This window comes from Rhopalosiphum maidis, chromosome 1, assembly GCF_003676215.2.
Source record: "Rhopalosiphum maidis isolate BTI-1 chromosome 1, ASM367621v3, whole genome shotgun sequence".
NCBI lineage: Eukaryota > Metazoa > Arthropoda > Insecta > Hemiptera > Aphididae > Rhopalosiphum > Rhopalosiphum maidis.
Window position 1 is genome coordinate 10,451,087 of NC_040877.1, and position 23,731 is coordinate 10,474,817.

Here is a 23,731-nt window from a genome sequence, read left to right on the forward strand (position 1 = left end):
ATAATTTGAAAAAAAAATATGTTTTGGTATCTTATTTAATAATTGCCCAAGATACTCCACTTTTTCTTTTTTTTTTATAATTTCTAGTGCACGTAAATATTTTTCACAACTCATAGGTTGTGTCACAGTAAATTATTTTTTGGCTGCTATTTTTATCACTTAAATTGTATAAAACCTCACGCTTTTATTAGTCGAAAAAATTGCTTCCTTAAATTCTTGAATATATAAAAACATCTGAAGTTTTGCTTTAGCCCTTCTAAAAAATATTAAAATAATAAATTACACCAAACAAAACTACAAAAGTCATTTAGGAATCAGTTATATATGGCACTACTACAATTACAAAATAGAAATATGTATTTTATTTAGGAAGAAATCGAAATATCTTAAACCAAATTTCCAAGAACATTATTAAATAAGAAAAAATACCATCAAAACGTAAAAATGATCTAAGAATGCTCTAAGTTATAAAAATGCAAAATAAAAGTGTCATTTTTTAATTCTTTGATATATGAAACAAATGTTGTGCTTGAAGAGCATTATTTTAGTACATTCAGAACAAAATTTAATTTGCATTGAAATTCTTACCCTGGGTGGCCTAGGTTATATTAATAATTTATTTAGTTATTACCAATATATATAAATAGTTAAATAATATTTAAAATAAATTTTCTGAACAACTTTTCTTTTTCTTGTTGATATTACACTTATCCTAATAAAATATATTTATTATAATATTATTTAAAATACAGTTTAAACAGTAACTGTTAATGACGTATATTATTTTTCAATCAGTATATATACGTTTATGATTTAAAATTTGGTAAAATCGATTAAATACAATACAAAATTAATCGATTAATTATAGGTGTAATGTTAATTATTGATGATTATATAGTAGAAATTTATATACGGGTGTTTTTAAAAACAATAAAATATTATGATGATTTTTTGGAATAAGTAACTTTATAGAGAACACGAATATAAAACTATTTTATCATTATGTCACATTATAATAATAACGGTATAAATCATAAGATGCATATTAAGTATTTCATCTCTGAAGCATTTTCACAAATTTAAAAAAAAATTAAAATATAAAAATGTTCATGTCAAATCATAATATTATTTCATTATAATTTATTTAATGTCTACAAAAATATGAGTAATACATTTAAAATAAAATAAATTTAAATGAAATGTAGCATTGAAAAAATGTCTTATTACTTACGTTTTTGATTAGGACAAAAATGTTCAATAGTTAAGGCACAATAAATATATACATTTTTCCGATGAATTTAATACAATTTATAATCACCATAAATTTTTAAATATAAAAATAAATCTAGAAAATCAGTTATTTAAATATTGGTTATAAACACGACATTTTTTGTATATAACTACAGTATTCACTAAACGTATACATGAACTATTGTAAACCATAAGAATCGATTTTTAAGCACATTGGTTTGTTTTATTATTGATTTGAAATTTAAACTAATTACATGGTAGGGCGACGAACAAAGCTTTACACATGTTGATATATATTTTTTTCGACGTTTTGTGTCTTATAATAATATACCCAAGTTGTCTATAATCTATTTTGACACTTCTAAGTTACTTTTTCTACAGCTTCCTAGTATATGAAAATAAAATAAAAATCAATATGAATCTTCTGTATCCATATTTTAGAAATAGGATTTTAATTTTTTAAATATAGTATATATATATATATATTTTTTTTTTTTTTATAGTTATTTATATGTTTTTGACATATGCTTTCCAAATAAAATAAATAATGATAAGAAGATTCATTCGCTTTGCAAATTTGAGTTTAATTGAAGCCAACAACAGCTTATTATGTAGTTGAAAAAAATTATTTTAACATAAGTAAATAAATTACTTATAAAGAAAGTAAAACTTATCAAAATTAAAATACATATGCATAATTTATACATCGCGTGATATAGTGTTCGGGCGAACTAAAAATAATTTAGGATTTTCGTAGTCTTAAAATGACCGTACCATAAGTTTAAAATGTTAATATAAATACCATGTTAATCAATAAAGTTATGAATAATCTTATACTAGCATTAACATTTCAATTTTAATAACCAACATTTAATAACTATACTTTAATTATCTTTAGATTTGTTCTTTGAACAATATTACGGTAGTGGTACTTAACATTTGAGTATTACCTTAGGATAATATGTAAAGTATAAATATAAACGTTGATATATTTTGAAAAATAAACTCTGCCTTTTTTATCTTTGATATTTTACTGTTTTATTTATTTTATAGTTGAATAATGATTCACTGAGAATATGTTGAAACCATAATTTAATGATTGTTAAATATCACGATTCATTATAGATACTTAAGAAACATACGTTTAATACTAAATTAGTTGTATAAAAATGCTCTAGCTATAGATATTACTTTTTATTATAATACAATAGTAATCACGATTTTAGAATTATATTCGATTCTAAAATCACGATAAAAAAATTATCTGCCACTATATTCCACTAACCTAACTGGTAGTGACTATTAAAATTACGGTAATATTTCACACAATTATTAATAAATGCGTGATTAATTATATATTTTATTTCACTTCAATTATATTTACTTACAACATGTATTATTTAATAATATAATATTATTTGCTTATTATACTGGGGAAACCGATCCCATGGCTGTAGTGTACTCAAATTGCATATCCAAGACGCCGTGTGATCATTCTTCGTATTTACATTTATATAATTTAAAAATAGTAATTTCGTCGTACTTATAAATACTACGAAAATGGACCAGACAACACTTTCAATATCTAAGTGTAATTATTGCATATATTATTCGATTGTAATTGTATATCAATAAACCACCACGATACTTAAAATATTACATTCAATTAAAAAAAGCAACATTTGCAAACATAATAATATTATCTAATATTTAAATGTTGACGTTTCGATGCATACACGAATGTACCACACTAATTTAAGTATGCCAGTTTAAAGAACTATTATTGAAAAATATTCAACTCAATTTGTTTTTTCATTCGTGATGAATTAAAAATTTATTTTGTTGCAATGAATGTAAGTAAGCTTATATCTATATATTTTTAATATGTCTAATTCTAATGAATTGTGAAAAATAAAATACTTTTTATTTCAAACCATAGAAAACAACTTTTATAAACAATGGAAGTTTTTGTTCTTTTTTACATAGAGTTTATAAATTATAACACCATTTAAAGATATTTTGTAGAATTTCGGAAATTGTTATTCTTACCAAAAATAATTTTTGGAAAACTCGATGTTACAAATTTAAAGTATTTTTGTATAATTATAAAAGAGATTTCATAGTCATTGTATTTTATAGAATTTACAATAAATCATAAATTCATCGTTTTTTAATATGAAATAAAATATAACAATAGTTGTCAATATATGAAAGTTAGGGTATTTTAAGTAGGATAAACAGTGGAAAACTGCAGATTTTATAATTATATGTAATTTTTATGTTTAGTAGAATTAACAATAAAACATATATCAGTGTGTGTATATATATATATATATATCGAACGTCATCAATATATACAGAAAATAAAATACTATACCCAACAAACTACATGCAATTCTGGGACCACAAATATAATTATTAATTACTAATTGTAGTACAAACTAATTCATATGCTTTTTTTTTTAATAAACTATATTTATGTAAAATTATCTAGATTTTAAGTACCACTGTAATAAATAATGTTATATTTACATAAAAATATAAGTAGTAATTATAGTTCAAAATCACTTTAATAGAAGCTTATATAAGATCAATAAAAAAAATTATTCTTAATACTCGTATAGTCACGTATGAGTAAAAATAATAAAAATTACAATAGTTAGTTAATAGTCAAAGAATATAATACAAATACTTCATATGCCATATGAAATTGATCGGAAATTAGATTAAACATTAAAATGATGTTCAAAGTTTGCAAAATTACAATAATATATCCATTATAAATTCCCCAAAAATGTTATAAACGAATGCCAAAACAACTATGATATTTATGGTAAAATGTATAGATATGTGTTCAATGTTTTCATAAAAAAGGTAGGTAGGTAATAATGTTTGGATTTATTATTTTAGTTTTATTTTATAATATATGAAAGTGAAAGTAATAAATTCAATTTTGTTCAAATAAATGTAGGCTTTATTATGGCCATTCTTTTTGTATTAATATATAATATAATATTCATGTTTGGGAATGTTTTTGTTTAAATAGACATACATTTTGATTGTTTTATGTTTTATGTTTCGTGTTTTTTTTTTTTTTTTTGAGATTTTGAAATGTTGAAGTTCAGTGTGTTTGTTTTATTTTATGTAAATTTAGGTACTTTAAAATCTTAAACTTAAAGTTTTAATCGGAATGGATTTAAGACTAATTTAATGATTATGCTGATATATTTTTAAGTCCTACATCAATATGTATTTTAGAAAAGAATTTAACTGTGAGTTCAGATTGAATAATTGAATGAATTGCATTTATATAATTTTGATAATAACATATTTCAGCAGAGATATATTTTTTGAATTATCAATACTCTAAGATTCTGACTTAACTGGAAATATACGATTTTAGATCTATAAAAAAGGTTAGTAATAAAAATCTGTATTCTCGATTTTTATACTCTTTATTGGCGTGAAGCTTATATTTAAAAAATATCCATATTAAAATGTAATATTGTTATATTATTTCTGATTATTTTCAATAAATTACTCAGTATTTAGTTAATTAATAATTTTTGAACAATTATACAATATTAATAGTATGCATATAGATAATACACTAATTACGCTTATATAACTTTATAACGAATCAACTGCTCTTTTGTTAGACTAGTATAAATGGCTCAATTAAAATTTAAATATTCTTTATTTAAAGTAGTCGAAAAAAAAATTATTTTTACATAGTTTTGAATAAATAACTTCATTAATTATTTATTTATTTAATAGGTACTGTGAATTATTTATATTATACATATTTCAAGAGTTAGAAATGAATATTTTGATATAGAATATCATACTGAGTTCATGAACTTAAATATATTAATGTATGATAATGAAAACATTGAAATAATCATTTTTAATTAAACTCAATTAACTTTTTATTTTTTAAATCGAATTGTACGGAATGTAAAATAACAATTATTATATTATAATCCTTTTTAATGTTATTTATAAAAATACATTTTTTTTATTCAAACGCACATTAAAAACAAAACATCTGCTTTCAAATTTGTCCATAGTTTCAAAAAAAAATGTTGTTATTCTTTATTTATTTTCAATTTTTCAGTTAAATTTTAACAGTTATGTTTAAAATAATGTAATCACATTTTTTCTACCTCTTTAGAAAAATTTAAAATGTCACTGTTCACTAAATCAGGTACAGGTACTTAATGTATTATGTAAGCTTATTTTAATATTTTATAATTAAGTCAGTTATTGTTGACTATGATAAAATATACACAATTAATGGGAATTGAATTATGATAAAAATATAAATATAAAGTAGCTTTCAAGTGAATTTTGTATTATATGAGCTGGTCCAAATGTTTGCCCCTATTTCATTATTGTTAAAATTTAAAATTATATAACTGATTATAATATTGATACGGGTTTGAATATTTTTTTGAAAAAAAAAAAAGTTAAATTTTTAATTATGTATGTTCAACATTGAACTGGTATTTTATGTTTTTTATATTTATTATTATGATGCAAATCAGAGGGAAATAAATTTAGAGTTAAAATATGCGTCATAAATAATTACTATTCTGATTAAAATTTATGATTTCTGACTAAGTCAATTTCAGCAAAATAGAGTCCAAACATTTCATTTTCGAACTCCTATACATACACACTATGTAATTTTCTTTTTGAATTCTTAAAGTCGTTGTTGCTTTTCACTTGCTATTCTTATAACATAGAAAAAAATTTAAAAATCATCATCAGTATTACAGTCATGTATTCACTAACTCCACGAAGAGGTAAGGGAAAAGAATAAGTATTTCTACCATCTCCATTTAGCCAATAAAGACCACTTTTCTTGTTAGCACAAACCCTTGAACACGAAACATCAAGCTTATCTCGTTCAAATGCTAGTATTTTTTTCATTTTATTTTTTCTGATACATTTCTTTGCAAAAGACACCGTTGTGTTTATAATTTTTCAAAATCATCCTTTGTTCTAGTTCCAAGTATTACTATGAATTACTATGAAGCCGTTCGTTTTGTATTCATGTCTAGTACGCGCGAATATTTCAACAACTCAAAACCAACTACCAAGTGGAATGTACAAACTTTGTGTATAACTTATACAACATAATTAATTAAGATTTTAAAGCAAAAAAGCAAAACTGCATTGTAATAGTTACAAACAATTTTTTTTAAAGTACATATAAAATAAATAATAGTTGGAAAGTTTAGTGTTTGATATATAATAATTTATTGACAATATAATGTTTATTGCAGAAAAATGAAATACCTGTTTAGTAAAAATGTTATATATTGTAAGTTGGATATTTAATAAACGTATTTTTAACGGTAATTTTTAGGTACCCATAATACAACTATTTCATTACCAACATCTGAAAAGTTATTTATTTATTTTGTAATATTAAAATAAAATTAAGAACACAGTTAAAGATCTGTGTTTAATACGTGTAATTCATTTAATATTCCAAAATATATTAAACATTTTATAAGTAATGATTTCTAGTAATTTGATCAAAACGCACTAAATGTATGTGACTTTCCATACAATTTTTTTTTTTTTAATTTTGTATTATTATTGCTTTTATTGATATGGGAAAAATAGCTATTTTTAAAACCAATATAATTATAGAATCTATTATATTATGAAAATACGAAAACTTCTTAAACTCACCTAACGTCTATATTTGTCTCAAAATTCCAGAGAAACAATTTACAACGTTGTCGTTATTCTGCAATGGAACAAACTCTATGAGCTAATATATTTTGCATACATACTGCATATTTGTTAAAGTTATCCGATGAATAAAATACAGGATCGTTACAACTTCGTACAATAGACTTCAAAATTGTATTGCACCAAAGGCAGGTTAGCTTTTATTTGTATCACATTCACTATGTTTTTGCATACGTGTTAATATATAATGTAATACATATATCTAATTTTATTCTTTTTCAAAGTAAACCCAATTTACTTAATGTGGTCTAATGGTGTTTTCGCGTTATTGCAGTATTTATTTTATATTTCACTATAATGACATAAATACATAATATATATCATAGATGGCTAGACACATTCATTCTTACATTAATTCTGTATTAATATGGAGTCTCGCCATATAGGTATTAACGATACGTAAATACTCAACAAAATGTATGATAATAATAATACTTTAATTGTTCGGTCTGCTACATATTTGTGAGCCGAAGCAGTCTCGTTTTATCGCTTGTTCCGTTTGTTGCTACCAGGTCAACAGTAAAGTAATATATATATATAATATTATTAACATTTAATTTCAATATACATTAAACTGTACTAAGTACAACTGAGTTAAATACTATTAACATATTATATAAATTCTCTCGCATTTCCCCCGTTTGATATTCATCTATTATTGTTATGCCGTATTACAACAGATAAACAACCTTTTAATTGTTACCTACCGCGTAATAGTGGTCTTCATTTCACATCTGGTTCTATTGAAAGAAAAAAAACCATTGAAATTGTATTTCTATTATTCGGAGTACCAAATGCGGTCGTAACCATCGGTATATCGTCTTCTTTACATTCTTATAATAAGTCTGCGATACAACCCGTATCCCACAAAGACTTTAGTCCGTAAAATTTATTTAACGATGAAAAAAAAAAGGTCTGTAGCGGCTATAGTTAGAGCACATTTTGTGCAATGAAAACATTTTTACTGCCGCTAATATTGAATAATAAATCACAATATTGTGTATACTCTGCAATGGAAATCATTTTTTGAATAATATGTCCACTGTTATGTTTGACTGATTTATGCTTTAAATCGCTTAAATTTTCAAACCGTCAGTACAAACCAGACATTTACTGGATGACAATTCGTGAAATTCTGATATCTTATTGATTTTACATTTTGAGTGTAGCGGAAACTATACTATTGTTGGTTAAGTTGTATGCTTTTTTGGTTGTAAACGAGCTTCAACACTTGTAGTATAATATTATGCTGTTATTGGAAATCAAATATAGCTGTTATCTTTAGATAAGCAACATTTTTTAGATTTAAGTTACTATTATTTATTTTCAAACTGTTTTATTATCATCAACAAAAACATCTTATTTCTTACAGATCTCTATTATACTGATATATTTATATGATGTGTGTTTGTGTCAAATTAAAAAAAAAAAATATGTATAAATTATCTTAAACATGCAAACTTCGTTAATTTGTTTACTCAATATACGAGTTTGATGATATTAAATATCAATTTATTAAGAACATCCAGAAATTGACTATTAACAGAATAATACGACTTTATAATGAATTCTAAAATTAAACCATTAAGTACTGCAGCTATTGAGCGGCCATTATAATAGTTTTGATGGACGTCGCTTTTTTTTATCTATTTGTTTTCTATTATTAGAACAATACTATGCTACAGTTTTATTCATTATGATAATTGTATTATTATTTATTTAAATCGTCATTATGGAATTACTAATAATTTAAAAAAAACACATAGTATATGTATAACAAATAAATGCCAATCAAACGTGTTTAATAAAATAAAAATAGAAATACCAAAATATTTACGTTATTCTTATTTTTTATTTTTTTACGGGTTTTCAAATATAATATCCATATTTATAACATATTATGAAAAAAGGCAAAACTTATTACACATTAAACTATTAAAGTTATTGGCAAAGTCGATTCAACAGTTTATCGTCTTTTAACATTCTTGCAAACAATATAACAAAATCATTGGTCTCTAATTTTTTTAAAGCCTAAAAAATAAGTAGTGGTTGTAATCATATCCCTGTCCAACTTAACCATATAATCATAACTCAGACTTTTACTCCGCTTAAAACATTAAGCTAATCTTAATTGTTAAACTCAATTAAGCTTCTTATGAAAAAAATAATAAATAAGCGTACGACAATTATCTCTATAACTATACATTAAAGTACAGAAAATACAGTTTCCATCAAGACAAATTTATTTTCAAACATACAATATAATGATAAATAAAGTGTAACTTATTAAAATGTATGAAGAATAGAAATATCGAATTTATTCAAAGGTCATAAACATTCGTGCTTGTTCGGGCACTTTGATACAAGATAACTTACTATTGTCTTTGTTATGGATTTCAAGTATAGTAAATAACTGCAGACACGCAGCCTAAGATTTTTTCATGTGAGAAATAATAGTTATTTCATTATAACTGAAAAATGACAAGACATTAATTTTATTTAGTGTCATAGTTTGTACATGGTGTGCGTGTGTATTCTCTTGGTTTTTATTATGCATGCTCGATGTAGAAGAATCCAAATAGTATTAAGAGCTCTAAAAATTTGGCACATTGGTGTACACCGTGCAAGTATATGTCACCTAAACAAAGACAAACTACTGTTACGAAAAACTTAAGCACCTATCTTCTCATAAAGGAAAATAAGTTTTTGAAAGCTGGTAAAGTTTTAGTGAATAACTACATTTATGTAATTGAAAACAATTTCTGACTATAAATATATTACAATTACAACATACAAGTATAAAAAGATTGAAAAGCAGTATTGTGTTTACATTTTTTCTTATTAATATAAATTTTTAAATTATGGTTATGGAAAAAATAATAGATACTATTGATAGTTGATCAAAACTTTTATGTAAAAAATATATACCGTTTTTAAAATTAAAGAGGTACTGTAATAATAATAATAATAATAATAATAATAATAATAATAATTCGTATTCGTATTATTTTTTGTATAGAGCAATAACACTTAAGATTCCATTAAATTGTTACTATGATACGTTTATTGAATACAGAGTGCATATTGTTCTAGTTTATGAACTATCTCTACTATCGGACTTCAGTCTGGTCTGTTCAATTGAATAAATTATTATTATTATTATTATTAAACTATTTGATTTTTTTATGCGCAGTGACGGCAGATGGGTTTTTCGAAAAATGTATCATTTAGTAGTTGAACATTATGTATGGAAATCTCATTTGATAAAAACTAATTAACAATTCCTTTAAGCGTTTTGTTTAAATACCAAATACTTTATCTGTTATGCAATATGAGTACGTATAATATATTTATATATTCAGCATAATATTATGTATATTGATACACTACACCGGTGTGCCGTCTATAAACGTAATAATCTGATAATAATCATATTTACAAATCCAAACTACACAGCACACACTGCTGTATATCAACAGTTTTAAGTATACTAATTTTAATAATATGAGTTGGTTTCATGCCGGTTCATACTGTCGTCTGCCTGTTTGCGTTTTAATTGCCGGAGACAGTATACATTTACAACGGTATACTAGATACATTTAACGAAAATTACTACAAAAATTATGTCTTAGCTTTTAATTTTCTGTTTTAATTCAACATTATATATTCATGTTTCTATTTCAAATGTTATCTCCTACACTATGCCATACAGTTTCAATATTATAAGTAATACATATTAATTATAACAATGTTTTACGTTATTTCTTTTTTCATAGTATTTTACTTATTTTTAACAATAACAAAATTACAACTAAGTATATTTTAACTGATGTGCATCCACTATATCAAAATATAGTGGAATAGTATCTTAAGTTTTTAATTATCTTAAAATATATTCTCATTCGAACATTAACAAACGTTACACTTAATTTTTGAAGTAAACTTAGTCGTTATTTCACAATGATTAACACAGAGGACACTTTTTGAAAATTATTTTGAAAAACAGATAATCTTATACTAAATTTACACATTTATTATGGAACAAATTTTGTTGGTCGTTTAATTAATCATGCCGATTAACGACATATTGGATATTTTCAGTTTTTGAATAGAAAATATTACAATTTTAAGATTGACGATTTTGCATAATAATATAGAAGAAACATATTTTATCCTCCGATTCGCCGTTAAGCTTGGTTTGCACTATGCAGATACAATAAAAAGTAAAATAGAAACGATGAAAATTTTTCTTTGTTTGCAACAAACAGTAAAGCAAGCTATAACAAATTTTAAACTTTGTATTTACACTAAAAGCAATAAAATAACAACTTAAATTCGACAAAATGTATTTGTTTTGTTTTGTTTTTTGAAACTCGAAATAACATCACCACGTGACTTTATTGTATTGTATTTTTGTTTTGGGCAACACGGAGTTTTTATCGATCAATAATTCAATTTTTGTTATTCGTCTAATTTATTACAAGAATTGTACGCTGTATTTATTTAAATAATACATCAAGTGTATCGAAGTAATATAACCATAAATATAATTATTAATAAAAAATATTTTTAAAGTATTTGAAATAGAAAAGCCTTTATTCGATCAACAAGTTTGTCCGGGAACATAAAATACTTTGGTGGCAGAAGCACATTTTAAAATATTATCGGTTGAAAGCCATAGCTGATATTATAATAAAAATACCATTTGTTTTAGCCGTCGGTTATGAAATGCTTTAAGATTAGTCGGTCATATAAATGAATTCATCGATTTGTTGCGGTTATAACGACGAAAACGGTCCTTTTCGGTACCACCAAGACATAAAGTTACCCCGGCTCGGCAGAATGAAGGAAACCATCGAAACTAATTTGACTCATATGACCGACCACACCCTAGGGAAATTCCATCGGCCGCCGCCGATTGGTCGGGGAGGATTTCCTACACTATTGGGCTACGGCCAACGACACCGGTCCGAGTCAAAGAGAATACGCGTATATACGAGCACATTTCACGTTACCAATATAGTTACTTCGTCAAACAACTTTAATAACACATAGAAACACTTTAATATAGAAAACCAAAGAATCGAATACGAGAACATGGTCGACAACGTACGAGAGCTCCTGTGTAACGTATAAAAGCTCCTGTTGACCTGCAGTCCGCTGCATACCTCCGGCGCAGCAAGTGTTACTTATCCGACTGTGCCACCGCTCGCTGATAACAAGGCTTCGGCGAATGACCATAAACATACAACGGGCGAAGGCGTGGCCTTGTATCCGAATCCACTACACATCCAAACCAATCGCTGAGTCACAAACCGAAAACAGTCGTTATCCAGACTATCCACCGCGATGGCGATTATTCCAAAATCGATACATAAAACGGCCTTTTTAAGACAATTACCTAAGCCCCGATCCGACCTCACTTATTTGAGTCAGTCATCCGAGAGATCACTGTGTGTAAAAATCAGCCATTCATTTAAGCGGTAATTTCGACATTAAATTCGCCCCGTCAATAAATATTACACAAGCCCCGAAACCACTAATTGTAAATACCAAATCTGGCAGACAATATTTCAGGACCTATTATTGACCTCGCACTTATTTGAGTATCATTAGACGTGGTTTATCCCACTGTCCTCTTGAAATTGTACAATATTATGCATTTTGCAAGATCAAATCAATTAATCATCGTGATGGTTACCTTTAATCACGTGAGGTGTTAATTTTATTTACGGAACAGTGCGTTTCATAACTAAATGTATTCAATGAAGATTGTTCCGCAAAAAATACAAACCAAACGTATTTTGTTCAACAATGTGAACTGTTAATAATTAAGCACATTAGTATATATTTAACAAAGATTATGAACCGAACACGGGTAAAATTGCGTAATAAATTCATAAATGTATACAAAAAAATTGTATTTTTTTATACTTCGCCGAGTTTGAGCGAATATTACGTGATAGCATGGATATAATATATTGTATACTTTAAACATGAATCAACATAGTTTTAAATAAATCCATGGTAAAAATATTTTTTTTAACCGACTGATTTTAATAACCTACTTTTTATTAATTTCTAAATCATTATCTTTATACGTTTTATTAAAACTGGCGCTCAACTAAAACTTAGCACTAAATGGATTGATTTCCATTTCCAATCGGTTTATAATTTATAGTTGAATATTTTAACACTTAGTACATTGTGCTAATGGTCATTAATTATTGCACTAAAGCTTTTGCAAATCGAAAATTGTACGAATAAAACTAGCGTGCAAGTATATTTGAATTTTAATGGTTTTAAATAGTTCCAACAGATTACAAAATTAAAGCAGGTGTCGCCAATGGTTATTGTTATACCAACTATCAATATATTTGCTTAAATACACAGTACAGAACATATTTTATTTCGACCACAATAGGTTATACCACTATAATTATTACGGACAACCAGAATATTGTACAAGTACGCATCGTAAATTGTCATAATGTTAGTGTTGTGAATATTCTATTGTGCTGTTTAAATAATGTCAAATTATAGAAAACCGTAATCGTATACCTGCTAAAACCGAATGTTACATTAAAGCTATAATAGCTGCGTACAACATATATAACACATTGCACAGTCACAATGTAAATTAATAAATCGGAGAATGATAAAAATACTTTCCAATCGGTTGGTTTTTCATAATTGAATTCCATTTAATGCACTTGCAATCTATTTAACTACGATTAATGTTTTAAAAGTCTTGTAAAATAAAAATAAATATTAATAATTTATCTCCCATACGAACAAAGAACAATGGTGGTAGCGTGTGATAATAATTTTGAATAAATAATGATAATATTTGCGCATAGCTATTATTAGTATATACAGAGTGACAAATAATCGCATTAACAAAAGAACTAGTTTCTGTTAAAAATTATTATATTTTTCATATTTTCGTCATTGACATAAGTAGATTATATTATCAAAGAACAAAGTAGCAGTTTAAATCAAAAAGTGTCTTTACAGATCGAAATATTTGACGTATTTTTAATGATCTTTTATTATTTCAGCAGCACTATGGGGTTATTTTTGCAGTGTATTTACAATTTGTTTTAATAATACTGGGTTAAGTGAAGTAATCAGGAGTGGGAGAAATGAGACAGTATAAAATTTACATTTAGTTTGGATGTAAGTATTATAAGCTGAAAATACTGATACATAAGTTAACTTATCACTGAGAATTTCCTACGTTTAATGAAAGAAAATAATTTTATTAATTTTGCATTTTCCATCGCTGACTATTTGGATTTCATACTCAATTTGAAATTAAAACGTATAAAAAAAAATATTATCATCAAGAAGTTATCTATTTTATTACAAACTACGTTTATACATCTAATATATTACAGTATTAGTTCAAGCAGATAAAATGCCATTGGACTCTAAACAACCATATTTATTATATTTTTTCCTTGGCAAATAAAGAATTAATACAAATAATATATTTGTATATTATTCTGCGTGCTGTTCAAATATTTTATTACTTTTATAATATAAAATAACTAATAAAAGAAACTCACTACATGTTAGTTTATTGTGACTTGTGAAATCAAATATAAAAACGACCATAAATTATTGCATTAAAAAATATGTATTATTGTTGTAAATGTGACATTTAATACTTAAAAAATGTTAAATGTTTTTCAAAAAATATTGGCAGTTTTTACTGATGTTTGCTAGATAACTTCGGAAAATACAAAAATAAAAAATCACTATTGTATAATTTCATTTTACTGGAAATTTAAAATATTTATGATGTTTGTTCTCAGAAAAAAAATTATTAACCTTTCTTATTTTCTTATAATTTAACGTATCTATATTTATCGTATGTTTTAGTTGAGTACCTAATAAATAAAATATATTTAAGCTAATAATTTGCACGGATTAGTGATATTAATTTAATCCTTTTGAATATTATATTCGTTTAGTTTACAATATAGACATTTAAAATACTCCTATATAAATATATCTATTTATTTATTAAAATGTACATTATTAATAACATAATCTAAATGCCTATATGATATCTCACGTTTAACTAAATTTTTAAATACTCTACCAACTACTATTAGTATTTTAAACACAATTTAACAATTTAAAATTATTAAGGAGTGATAATTAATTTACTATAATATTTTTTGTAATAAATTTATTTTAAAAATAAAAATTATAAATCAAAAGCTAATAATATACCAACTAAATATATTGAAATATATTAAAAATGTATATTACTACAAAAAATAGCGTTTTATTAATAATCTAATTTTTGTAAATTAAAATTGAAGCATAAAATACAATATTTATTGTAAATTTCATTTATTATTTTGTAACTATTAAATTAATTTTCTTGGCGAACATTTTCTTTACTATTCTTGGAAATTAAATGAGTAGTTTAAAGTTATTCAACTCTGTGTACTAAGAGCAGCTATCCGACAATCAGTTTGGAATATATGGAGACTATGATGATTTTAAAACTTAAGTAATTAATAAAAATCTATCAATTTTTTAAAATTTGTAAAAATACCTAAGAATAATATATTTTAGATCGGCAAAACCAATTTAAAATACTATTATCAATAGGATATAATACAAAAAACATACAAAAATTACTTATTAGAATCTTGATTTAGATAGGTAAACATTTAAAAAAAAAAACATTAATTGGATATTTTATACTATATAATAAAATAGATTTTTTAGTTGAAATATAAAGTTTCTATGTACGATATTTATTTCATTTGTACTTCTTAAATTCGTGGTAAGGTATTCTAAAATCGTAATATATCATTTGAAATAATTATAAAATACTAATATGATTGATGTTTTAATGTTTATATGTTATTATAGTAGACATTTTCAATCAAACTGATATAGACATTGTATTGTATTGAGTTATTGGGAAACGGAAATTTAATAAATCAAATTTAAAATTTTCTAATACATTGAAATAAGAAAAATAAAAGCCTTTCTATGTGTCTCTAACTATACTCGATCCATTCAGACTTCAAATTAAAAACTCTTTTCGAAAAAGTCTAATGTTTTTATAAAAGATTTCATAACTGACTAATGTCCTATCAGATTCCTCTTGTTGAAAACCAATCAGTCAGTCCATACATCACCGAAAACCTTTCAGACTTCATTAACTGTGAATGGTAAATGGTACCGTCATAACATTATCTAAAATAAATGCCTGGTTATATAAATATGAATAAAAGTTATTATTATATTGTACTTACTTAAAATTAATACAATAAAAAACTTAGTTATTCTTGTTTTACTCGGGACATACGTTTATTGGCGATTTTAAACCCCACCAGATTTCTATTCTTACTTGTAATAGGTACATGGAAACTCCGCCAGTGTTAAGGTTTTCCCACATTATACACGTTAACATTCGTTGCGATGACATACGTTGACATTTTTGAAGTTGATTTGTAAAACTTAACAGTATGTATGTCTCAATCAAATAAACTCAAAAAAAAAAAAAAAAATTATAATGTTAGAAAACACTATAATAAGTTATAATAATGAATATATATTAAACTCAGAATATCTATAAATTGTATTACAATTTTTTAGTTCATAGTTCAAAATATTATAACATAACCTAAATGTTTAATAACTATATTTAACGTAATAACCATTGGCCATTACAATATTTGTTATTGATTTGTTCAGAAAATTTTTATTTTTATTTTTAAGCTTGGTGTATTTTTTGGAATATTACGCATACCTAACTATTATTGAATTTATAAAAATATATTATTTCATAATAATATATTATATGTATTAATTTTATACTGTTTCCTGATTTTCTGGCAGCGTTTAAATGAATTTAATTTTACTCAATAATTAGTTTTTACATTGTTTTAGACAAATGAGGTTTACAGTTATAACATGCAAATCAGTGCTCAATACATAGGCAAGAGCAATTAATTTAAATTTGAATATTGTACACGGACTTATAATCGTTCTTATTAAAATCAAGTTCAACACAAGGTTCGTTATTGTAAACATTATCATTAAATTGACAATTATAAAGGAATTTTAGAAAAGTTGTAATATTTCGTATCGATTTGATGAAGTTTTTTTTTTTTGGCCTACAAAACAAAATTGGATGGTAATACAGCTTGAGTATAGATGATGGTATAATATAAAATTATAATAGAATAATATTCGTTATGAACTATACTAATGTATACAGAGTGTATACCATATTTAATTGAAAAATGCTCTATAATAATAAAAACATAATAGTTCTTCATATTTAAATGCATATTATTCAACTACGTTTTTGAATAATTTATACAAAAATAATGTGTAAAAATACGAATGAAAAATATAATTTAAAAGTACATATTTAAATATGAGTTATCATAATATTATTTTTATCAACATACACTAAATTTTAAATTAAATTATAGAAATACTTGCATTTGTAGTCTGGCATACATTCCAATTTTGTTTAATACAGCTATTGCTATACCAGAATCTTACATTTCGGGATGTTACTTTCACTACTTTTTATTACTATACGTATTCTTGTAGGTCTATGACAAAACAGAAGTATACTATTGCAACTTTATCACTAACACTGTGACCACTTCCATTATCTAGTTCGTTACTTCGTAAATTATTTACTTAGAGAAAGAAATGATCATAATAACCATGCCGCGAAACCAACTTTATAGTAGCGAACGGCTATCATACTGTTTTTATTTTTTCATACCATATGAAATAGTAAAAGTCCATTCTCTTATCTGCGAAAATCGATATTTTCTTATTAGCCTGGACTTATCGTAACTGACATATAAATTAATAATTAATATCATCATTCAGTGTTATAACTGATAGTTCGTAAAATTGAGTTCTCAATTGAAAACAACGTCTTAAGTTAAGTAATAAGTTTTCATGTTTTTTTAGACTAAGTAGTTTAAACTTTCGAAATAAATATTTTAAACGTCTATAAATTACTAATGTTATTAAGAGTTATTACGTAACTATATTAAATAATAATATAGTATTGTACAAATGAATATCTTTTATAATGGTTAGCTAAATAGTTGTATATAAAGACATAAATTATGAATACAAACATAAAACATTAGGTTGCATAATACAATCATACAGCAACAATCATAAATTTGTTAAATAGGTAATAATCATTATATTGAAGGTTGTTTTATCACAACACAAAATTGGATAATTAATGGTTCATATTCTTTCTAAGTTTGGTTTATTTAAATATTTGAATTATTTATAAACAGTGAAACTTCATATTATGAAGCCTAATGGGCAATAAAAATAAATATTATACTTTTATAAAGAGAATTTGGTTTTGGCTTCTAAAATTATGTTTTAAAACAGAACATTTAGTTGGATGGATTATAATTTTCAAAGTGGACAATACCTAAAATACATAAAGTTTTTAATTAGAATGGGTTATGTATAATTTTAGCATTCCATTTAGGTTGTCATATTATTTCAAAATGTGTAACTCACAATATTCATTTGAAATATAGAAAAATGTATTTACCTATTTTTACATACTTTTATTCTGCTATTACTTATTCATACATATTTGCATATTTTAAATAGATTCAACTCAACAAAACATACATTTAGTATAAAATATATATTATATAATGTTAGATGTTATGTATATTTTATATTAAGCTATTATTAATAAAACTCCATGACAAAATACCGAGAAGTAGGTCGCTCTAAACTAGTGTCAAAAATATCTCATAATTTGAATGGTAAAGATTACTGTAAAAAGTGTGTTAAATTTGAATTAAATTATAATACATTGCATATAAATAGTCCTTTTAGAGAAGATAGAATATTAAATAACGTTTTTTTAGGATATTTTATAATTTAATTGTAAATGGTGCATTAATAAACGTATTTTTCTATTAATTTGTCATATGGTTGGTCAAACTAATTGATTTTACACATATTAAATAATCATAATTTTAATATTATATTAATATCATATGTATTATTGTTATTGGCTTAAGGCGATACCAATGGCACATAGAACTGTTTGAACAGTGTTCGTAATATATATTTTATTTTGGTATAGTAATTAAATATTATTACATAATATATAAATACATATATATTTTTTAAGTATTCTAAGTACATCATAAGAAGAACTCTGTATATTATTTTTTTAAATACATTTTTCACCTTTGCTTGTAAGGTTTTACAGATTATTTTGAAAAGTACTTAGATTTTATAATTTTAACTAGATACAATTGAATAATAGAAACTACAATTAATGTTAATGATATTGACTCTTTTATATATTATTCTAAAAGTTTATGGCAGAAAAAATAAATCATCATGCCAATGTAAGACCAATATACATTCATTTTTTTACTCGGAATCCTAATTATTTACTTCATATAGACATTCTAAAGTTAAATTTATAAGCAAATTTATACAAATATAAAATGTATAGATACTTACTTATAGTACTTACGAATAACTGAAGTCAACTACGAGAATATAGAATCTTAAACTAAAATTTATGTTCAGACAATTTAATTTTTGATCCACAATCTTAAGTTTTTATAATATTCACCCGAGTTCTCAGAATATCTGTCAAAATAAAATAAAATACCGATAAATTAAATCAGTTCGATGACAATTCAGAAGAGCAAATCTATTTAGTATGAGTTATATAATATTAAATTTGACACCATAAATTATGATGGTTAAGTCTGAATTAAAGAGATATGATAGAAAAGGCGCAATAAATGATTAACGCCTGAGCCAAATTGAATCGCCTGTAAATGTCGACCTCTATTAAAATCATATTTGGAAGAACAAAATTATATTGACTATTAACTATATGACCATGCTTAGTTAAAAAAAAAAAATGATGGTGAAGTTTACAACGAACACAATTCAAGTATCAAATATATAATTAAGTATAATATACATTATTATATTAAGATGTCAACGTTAAAATGCCCACACCTTATCAGTTTGAAATACTACAAACTGTGCACATAATATATTTTAGACATTATTTTTATATGAACTTTAATTAGGATTCTACTATTACATTTTCAAGTTTTTAACTTAAGAACATTTTTTTTTTTTAATATTTAACAAATATTTTGTAAATTTTATGTTGTCCATAATTTTTTTTTCCAGTTTGTTTTGAAAATTATATGAAATTTATCCCAAAGTACCAAGTAAGAACAATTTTCTGTCAAAAACTAACCTACTAGTTGAAGATTGAAGCATCTTCACTACTCCAAAAGCTGATGTCAGAGAAAAATATATAATGTATGTAGTTAAACCAATTCAATAATTACTTACTCAGAGTCTAAAATAAAATAATTGTTTAGGCCATCATTTTAATTTGTTAATATTATAATAAATATGAAAAATTGAAGTTATTCGGGAGATGATTTTAAATCTGCATTAAATATATTAAATATATATATGTATATAAAAATCATGAAAAATAAAAATGTAAATTACTATAAATTATAATAATGAAAAGGATCTTATAAAAAGGGGCTAACATATTGATTGCCATTTTTTTTATTCAATAATCAAAAAAAGTTTAAACGTCAAGTATGCGATTCTCGAAAACATTATACTAATATTGAACATTTTATTATTTAAATAATATTTTGACACAATTTAAACACTATTATTAGTACACAATAAATAAATTTGAAGATTCAATATATATATATTGAATCTTAAATTAAAAATCATTACACTGTACACAAGATAAGTATGACAAAATATGTACTGTGTTGTGAAAATATAATAATTAATATAAATAAAATGTTTGCGGAAAAATACCCGTTGGCATTACCCTTAAAAATGCCATAAGATGTTAAACAATTTGTGATTAGTGTATTTTATACATATTTATTTTAATATATATAAATGGTGAAATACTCTGATAAAAATATTTTTTTTCCTAAACAAAAAATACGTAAGTGCTAAAATTAATCCAATCTTGATAATTTGAATACGTTTATGTAACAGTTAATATTTATTTCATATTAATTAAAACATATTATTAAAACTCAAATAAGTATTGACAATGCAATATTCTGTTTTAATTGTATTTTAAAACCAAACCCTGCCAAATCGTATTTATATTTTTAAGAACAATGTCGACGAAATGTAATTTTACTAATCAACGAAAATACAATTGTAAGTTTACTATTTCATAATACATACATCAGACGGAAGTGTTCAGAAATAATCTATTAAAATACAATTTACTTGATATCGAAACGATATAGTATTCTGAGAAGTATTTATTGTCAAATTTACACTTCAGTAACAAAATATCAATATAACTCAAATCGAATAAAAAAAACTTATATTAGTTATCAAGTGACTAAGTTATATATTTGAAAAGGGATTACTAGACAAGTATATGGTTTAACGACTTACATGGGATAATCAATCATTCATAGAGTATATAGATCAACAAGTTTGGACGGTTAAACTTCCACACACCTAAACAATACCCAAATTAGTGTTCGAATCAGTTATGTCAATTATAAAACTAAATAATAAACCAAAAACTACTTTAGACTAATGCGGTATAAGTATAGCCTGTGAATAAGACTTTATTCCAATTATTTTCATCTGGCTAAAGTATGATCATTATATTACTTTAATATGATTGAATATAATTATAAAAATTAAAAATTTTAAATATGTACAAACACTACAGTATGTTGATTTCAACTAAAATCAATATATTTGAATAAAATAAAAAACATTTTTAATTTTCAGATAGTTTTATAGTATAGAAATTTTAAGTCACTTATATTTTTTATAAAATTAATATAATAATTAGTTGATGGCATATGACGGTATTTCATAGAATCCACTTAATGTGATACATATTTAATAAATAAATAAAATAATTTGTATTTCTGTGAATACTTAAAGTAATATAGATTTATGGAAACGTACCATATGACAAATGTTGATTGGTAGTGGCAGTACAATAATTCACTGCATTATGAACGAATTGAAAAAAAAAATACAATAATAATAATGCGACGGATCAAAAAAAAAACGTAAAAAAGATTGATGACTCCATTATACGTATACGTATAAAACCGCTGTATTGCCATGCCGTTGTTCGGCCTAGAAAATACAACTGTCTCTGCAGTCATATAATGAACAGTATTATTTAGTAATATATAGTGTAATATGCTTCGGTTATATTTCGACAAGTACGATGGAACTTTAAATTTAATCTTAAGCACACATTTGTTACTAGTTATTCCTTTAGGTAGGTATCTCGTGTTTTGCTTTATCCTCCCAGTCTCTAGGGATGACTGACTTTATGCTATTTCGCTGTGCGAGCAACGCTTTTTCTAGTCCGGGATTTAATGTAACTGATGTTTTTGGAAAATAAATAAATTAATCCCCATTGAAAACATTTCATATAATACACTAGAATTTCAACATTTAATTTATACACGGCAGTGTAGAAAATATAATAATAATAATAATAATAATGTAATATACGAGTATAACACTACACGAATCAAATTATGACTATTGTCTGCAAAACTTAAACACAACTTTTCGTTAATGAGTTATGTATCTAATTATAATTTATTACAGACGCGTTTTCAATAATAATAAAATTAAATTGTACGTTAGCCAAACGTTTAGATTCACCTCAATTTATTGTCCTCAATTATCCTATAAATACAATTAATAATTACATAACTACTCCCATTCATAATGTAAACAATTTATAATAATTTGTAGTAGTGTTTTATTCTACGGTTTAATGAAATACTATCGTTTGAAAAATTTAATTAACGATAAGAAAATGTATGTTTAGAGTTATAAAATTAAATAAAAATAAAATATTACAATATTAAATTATTGGATACCTCCTTAACTACTAAAATATAAATCATTAACATAATACCAAAGTGAATCTATTAAACGTACGATCCTACGTGTATTCCTTATGTAATACAAAAAAATCGAAGGAATTAATATTTCTACTATATTATTTTATATATCTGCACAATGGATTATATTTTTATACTGTGACCATATGCTTCGGTTTCGTACATAAATGGAATATAATTTAAAGTTACACAATATTCGTTTATGGATAATTTCGAAGAATCTTTTAATCGCGGAAAATTCGTTTACTACTCTCGGGCACAAATATACTTCTACATAGTATATCTCACTTTTTTATTTGACATTATATTTTTTAAAGCAAAAACTTTAAAAATTTTAACGATAAAAATATTAAAAAATACTATATGTTACTTTAAAATGTTGTTTTATTTTGATATCAAGCTATGAAATAGAAATATTTTCAAAAATGATAATAGTTTCTAAATAATGAGTGGTTCATGATAAAAAACCACCTTATATAAAGTAAACTTTGATTGGTTTTATTTGCTTTTAAAAACAGCTGTATGTGACATATTTTGTAGTAAAATAAATTCAACAAACTATAAAGTATAAGTATATAACAACGGTTTACTTATATTCAATAATATTGATTAGGTACACTTAAAATTCCTAATTCGATTTAACATTTTTCTTAGTTATTTTAAATAATATTAAGTTTTAAATATATTTATAAAATATACAGTTTAATTATTGTAATTATAATTTA

General features: G+C 24.2%; 1 protein-coding gene across 3 annotated transcripts in view; it reads left to right on the top strand.

Moving 5' to 3' along the window:
• LOC113549082 overlaps positions 1-23,731 on the top strand; it is a 219,531-nt gene that overhangs the window by 13,569 nt on the left and 182,231 nt on the right. Inside the window, exon 2 of one of the 3 annotated variants that reach the window (XM_026950238.1) lies at positions 20,239-20,279. The exons of 1 other annotated variant lie outside the window; for it this stretch is intronic. In XM_026950238.1, coding sequence (XP_026806039.1) covers positions 20,256-20,279 — 24 coding nt within the window. In that variant the 5' untranslated portion in view covers positions 20,239-20,255. Of the gene's footprint in view, positions 1-20,238; positions 20,374-23,731 lie in introns of those variants that run through there. One more of the 3 variants, XM_026950240.1, reaches the window with a different exon arrangement.